The sequence below is a fragment of the Engraulis encrasicolus genome, chromosome 21 (genome assembly GCF_034702125.1).
Source record: "Engraulis encrasicolus isolate BLACKSEA-1 chromosome 21, IST_EnEncr_1.0, whole genome shotgun sequence".
Taxonomy (NCBI): domain Eukaryota; kingdom Metazoa; phylum Chordata; class Actinopteri; order Clupeiformes; family Engraulidae; genus Engraulis; species Engraulis encrasicolus.
In genome coordinates this window covers 41,331,049-41,337,048 of record NC_085877.1, presented here as the reverse complement: position 1 = coordinate 41,337,048, position 6,000 = coordinate 41,331,049, and the positions used below count along the sequence as shown (strand labels likewise).

The following is a 6,000-nucleotide window of genomic DNA, read 5'->3' as shown; positions in this document are numbered from 1 at the left end:
CTACATCAGCTACTTTGTTGTTTTCAATGCATTTTCCCATTGGCAACTTCCAAAGTTGCTAACAGGCTAACAACTTCTCTTTTGAGAAATGCAGCCCAGCCCTGCTAGGTCCACTAGGTGTGGTCGTTGGTCTCAGCATGAGGTGTCTTCCTAATTGCATGTTTTTTTCCCCCTCAGTGTACACTGAGTCCTCCCCCCTAAAAACCTTCAATCAAATTAAGTTTTTCCTCACCCCTATTGCCACCAGGGAACTTTGTTTGAGTTGTGTAACAAACCAACAATGCCATGCACTTATTTCTCTCTCTCTCTGTCTACATCTCTTTCTTTCTACATCTCTCTCTCTCTCTCTCTCTCTCTCTCTACATATCTCTCTCTCTCTCTCTCTCTCTCTCTACATCTCTCTCTCTCTACATCTCTCTCTCTCTCTACATCTCTCTCTCCTTTCTACGTCTCTCTGTGTCTTTCTCTCTCGTTATCTCCACCTCTCTCTCTCTCTCTCTCTCTCTCTCTCTCTCTCTCTCTACATCTCTCTCTCTGTGTCTTTCTCTCTCATTATCTCCACCTCTCTCTCTCTCTCTCTCTCTCTCTTTCTTTCTACATCTCTTTCTCTCTACCTCTCTCTCTCTCTCTTTCTGTCTCTCTTGTCATCTCCACCTCTCTCTCTCTCTCTCCCTCCACACTTGTCTCCGTTCGCTCTGCTGCTGCTGGCTGTTACCTGGACAGCAGGTGATAGCGGCGATGGAAGCCCAGCTTTCCAACGGGCCGACGGGCTGCGGCAGCACGAGCAACGGCCCCGCTACCATCTCCAACAGCTGCTCCTCTCCCGTGGAGTCGGGCAGCATAGAGGACAGCAAGACCAACCTGATCGTCAACTACCTGCCCCAGAACATGACCCAGGAGGAGCTCAAGAGCCTCTTCGGCAGCATCGGGGAGATCGAGTCCTGCAAACTCGTACGGGACAAGATCACAGGTGAAGATGCATTACATTGCATTACATAACATTACATAGCAGTACACAATATCAGATGCAACAAATAGTCCTGCAAACTCGTACGGGATAAGATCACAGGTCAGTCAGTTTAAATGCCTGAAAAATGTCCCCTACATCCATTCGTTCATCTTTCGATTACAAAAGATGCAACAAATTGAGTCCTGCAAACTCGTACGGGATAAGGATCACAGGTCAGTTAGTTTGCATCACATTAAACTTAGCTGACGACTTCAGCCATGGACCAAGGTCAGTTGCATTGCATTAGATTACAAAAAGTGCAATGTCAGATGCAACAAATCGAGTCCTGCAAACGTGTACGGGAGAAGATCACAGGTCAGTTGCGTTGCATACAGGGCTCTAAATTAACTTTTTTTTCATCACAGGCCAAAATGGCCAGTAGATGTTGCTCTTACTAGCCAAACACACACTCACTAAAGGGTTAAGGTGGCTAGTAAATAAGTCTTTTCTACCAGACGAACTGAAATGTCACGAACATTTGGCCGGTTGGCTAGTGCTAATTTAGAGCCCTGGTTGCATTGCATTGCATTACATTACAAATAGTGCAATATCAGATACAGCAAAAGTCCTAGAGTGCAGTACCACTGGAAAAGTCGGTAAGGTCGCCCTTTTGTCATATCCATAGAACCCTTCTGATGCCCCCTTCTAAAAGTGTTAAACACAAAATCGACAAATATCAGATACAACAAATTGAGTCCTGAAAACGTGTACAGGATAAGATCAGAGGTCAGTTGCATTGCATTACATTACATTAAAAGTAGTGCAATATCAGATATACTGTACGGGTTTGCAGGACTCGGTTTGTTGTAAGATTGCAGCTCGGTGAAGATGCCCCCACAGCCGGTCTACAAACAGCCGCCCCATTGCTATTCGACCAATGCCTGCAGTTCACCTAGGGGCACTGTTGTCCGATCGCAGCCCATGCCTGCTATTCACCTAAGGGCGCTGTCCAGCAAGCGCAGCCATAGAGGTAGGAAATAACACTAGAGAGGACATGGCAATTCATGACAGCACTGGGAAGTGGCACATGGCGCCTCCCATTGTCTGTAGGTAGTGTAGGCACCTTCAGTCAATTCAAGTCAATGGAGAACACGCCCACCTCTGTTAAAAAATGGACTAAAACTGTGTGTATATGAAGTAACCCATTAATCAAAGACCAGATTTGAAATGTCAGGATAAATATCTACTTAAATCATATGAGTCGATAAAAAACATCTAAAAATCGAATTATATTAATTCTGTCCATATTTAGCAACACACTTCAACTACTGTCCTTGTAGAGTGTGTTGATGGACATTTTCACATTATTAAGCCATTTTTTGACAGCGGTGAGCCTCCTTCTCCATTCATTCCATTTATCAGACCTACCTACAGATAATGGCCGCCACAGATTGCCGTCAGAAGGGGGGCGGGGTCACCTCTAGTGTTATTTTCTACCTCTATGAGCGCAGCACATTCATGCTGAATGACTACGCGCTCGTTCAACAGCGCCCCTAGAGTGCAGTACCACCCGGAAAAGTTGCCCTCTCGTCATATCCATAGAACCTCTCTGATGCCCCCTTCTAAAATCGACAAACGTTGCAATATCAGATATAACAAATGGAGTCCTGCAAACTCGTTCCAGATAAGCTCACAGGTCTCAGTTATGCCTGAAATATCCCCCCCTCTAAAAAGTGTTTGATTGAAACAAAATGTCGAGAAATTAAGGAATAGGTTGATGTGTGCCTAAAGGTTATATCATGAGGCGTCTCGCTCTACCCAGAGCCAGGGAATTCAGACTTGTGACAAGCAGGGGTACATGAAGTGGAATGGTGACATGATTCAGGTGTATTCAAATAATTTTAAACTGTGGCTTTCTTTTTGCTAGAGACTGACACAGAACCACTAAGTTACATTACAAAGACATACAACATAGAAAGAAATATTAATTAAAATGATTTATAAATGATACCTTTACTGCACTTTCTGTGTTTTCGATGCTGACTTCCTGTGCGGTGGCAGTGTGCAGCAAAAATAAATTGTGATTGTGAATGTATGAAGTTGCTTTACAGAAATTGTTGGCCGATAAGTTGTGTTTTTGCATTACAAAATCTTCATCTTTTCAAGGTGGCAGGTATTGGTACAGGGGGTGAAGGTAGGAGGTGTTTGTTGTAAAGGTGGATGCCTTTTAATGATAAGTTTGGCTATAAATTTAGTTTACGAAATGTTGGTTTGTGCATATATCGCATGTACCGGATGATGGGGAATCTTTATATGTGTCTGATGGTTCCAGACACTTCAATATCATTGGTTGGTGTAAGATGGAAAGACTGGGAATGGCTATTTTGTTAAAAAGAAAAAAATGTCTATATAAAATTTAGTGTATGAAATGCTCTGGTGTTCAAGTGTACAAAAGGTCACTCATTAGTGACAGTGTGCAGGACTTGGTTTTGCATTCATGCATGCTCTGTTTTGTTTTTTTGTACCGTAATGGTTTTTAAATCATTGTGAATGTTTTCTTCTGGTTTCGGGTGACCCCATCATCAGTGCAAAACATTTGAACTTTTGTAAATTGCACGGCATATGTGAGCCCGTTAAAAGCCCACTTTTAATTCAAGCTTTAGACCTTCTGATTTTGAATTGCTCTATATCCAAAGCCAACGCACCACCACACACGCACAACAAAAATCCACCTTGAAAGGCACAGGCCCTCTCTCTTTGATTACATTGTAACGTCGTATCTTCAAGAATTGTTCACTGAAGAAAAAGGGAGCACCACTGAGATGGAAAAAAATGGGCCGTTGCGTAACATTGCAAGCCTTCAGTTCTCATGCGTCAGGGAGGGAAAGGCCAAGGACTGAGTTGAGCTGGGTTGTTTTGGACTGAGCTGGGTTGTTTTGTGTTGCTGCCGTTTGTCATAAAGCGTTGCCTCGCGTCGTCTCGTGGGCTGGCTGGCCTCTCTTCAAGTGTGGGATTTTTAAGGTCAATCAGTTTTCTATGTGGGAAACACAAGTTCTACTTTCCTACTTTTCCCCTTTTTCCTCCTTTCCTTTCCTCCGAAGTGGGTTAGTATGAACTGTTTCAACCCCAAACATTTCCAGGTGGGTCACTTTTTTTGTATCTCTTCAATGCACAGAAGCGGCATACTGGTACAAGGAGAGTAGAAAACCACAACTAGTGCTCCCCCTGATTTTAAAGTGGGTTGTTATGAACTGTCTCAACCCCACATGTTGTGTTGGCTGGGGTGCTTTTTAACCAGTTTAAAGGGGTATGCCACTATTTTGGGGCTTAATACAGTTAAAATCGTTGACCAGGGTTTATAAAGGTGGTAAAGTGTCTTATTTTTCATGTAAGCCGTTATCTTGCTTTAAGACAAGTTAAAAGAGAGAGTATGTAGCTAAGCTAGTGAAAGTCAATGCTTCACTGTAGCATGTAGCATGCTACACTGATGCATTGACTTTCACTAGCTTAGCGACATGCTGTATTAAGCCCCAAAATAGTGGCATACCCCCTTTTAACGAGTTCAATTAACCAGTGCTCTCCCCATCCTCCATGACTGAGGTACCCTGAGCATGATACCGTCCCGCCGCACTGCTCCCTAGGGGCGCCAATTGGGCGCTGCCCCCTTGCACGGGTGAGGCATAAATGCAATTTTGTTGTGTGCAGTGTGTCCGTGTGTGTGTGCTGTGGAGTGCTGTGTCACAATGACCATGGGAGTTGGAGTTTCCCAGTTGGGCTTTCACTTTTCACTTTTACCTGGCCCCTGATGGGGGTTGGCACAGGTGTTTCAACAGGGTTCCCACTGGTCATGGAATTTCTGGAATATCATGGATTTTTTTCCAGTCATGGAAAGTTTTGTAGAAGCAAAAACCTTTTTGTTTCGTGTTTAACATTGTTTCTTACTAGTTAAGCTTATTATATACTACAGTGCTTTCACATGGTTTGGTTTTGAGCGGTTATGTGCAACATTCTAGAATGCAATGAGCCCACCTTAACCTGGCAGTGGCTCGGCGTTGGCTCTAGGGGTGTAGATCATTTTTCTCATTTTTTTTTTACTGCATTTCTTTTTATGGAAGTGGGCATGGAAATTCATTTTTTTGGGTCTGGAAAGTCATGGAAAATCATGGGATTTTATATCTGGATTAGAGTGGGAACCCTGTTTCAATGACGGAGACGTTTAACTTCTGTGGAAGAGTCAGCTGTGACTTTATATGCCGCCGCACTGCTCCCTAGGGGCGCCAATTGGGCGCTGCCCCCTTGCACGGGTGAGGCATAAATGCAATTTTGTAGTGTGCAGTGGGTCCGTGTGTGTGTGTGTGTGTGTGTGTGTGCGCGCGCGTGCGTGCGTGCCTGCGCGTGTGCGTGCTGTGGAGTGCTGTGTCACAATGACCATGGGAGTTTCAATGATGGAGGGAATTTCTGAAAGTGAAGTGTCCTAGCCTTGCTAGAACGAGTAACGTCCATTTTTCGTGGATTTCACCAAAGAGGTGTATCCAATTAGTAGATACACTTAGAACTAGTTATTGGATACTCTTGGGTGAAATCCGCAAAAAAATGGGCGTTACTCCTCCCAGCAAAGCTAGGACACTTCACTTTGAGAAATAGTCTCTCTCTGTCTCTCTCTTGTCTCTGTCTCTGTGCTTGTCTGTGTGTTTGTCTGCCAAGAGAGTCTGTGTGTGCGGTTTGCAGGGGGCGCCAAACTCAACATATCACTTGCTCATCAAGGGATGCACCGATGCACCGACATTTTTTCAATTAGTATTGGCAGATATCCAAGTTTAGATATCATGTTCGGATCGTGATACTACTCCAGTTCGATACCAGAACCACATATATGGGTTTCAACGTGAGGTAACTTAGGCCCAAGTGTTTCTCACATTAGCAAACAGTTGACATAAATTCAACCCCAAATGTTTTTTAGTGGCTTGTTTCTCACATTAACAAAAAGTTTACAAAGTAAGAAACAAGCCCCTAAAAACATTTGGGATTGAATTAAACAAACAGTAAAATAA

The 6,000-nt window shown here is 43.8% G+C and overlaps 1 protein-coding gene across 2 annotated transcripts in view; it reads left to right on the top strand.

Annotated features, from left to right (window-relative positions):
- The window catches only part of elavl2 (ELAV like neuron-specific RNA binding protein 2), a 134,699-nt gene that overhangs the window by 52,629 nt on the left and 76,070 nt on the right, over positions 1–6,000 (top strand). For both annotated transcript variants that reach the window (XM_063186713.1, XM_063186714.1), the window contains one exon: positions 724–970. In XM_063186713.1, the coding sequence (XP_063042783.1) occupies positions 724–970 (247 nt within the window). The remainder of the gene's footprint in view (positions 1–723; positions 971–6,000) is intronic.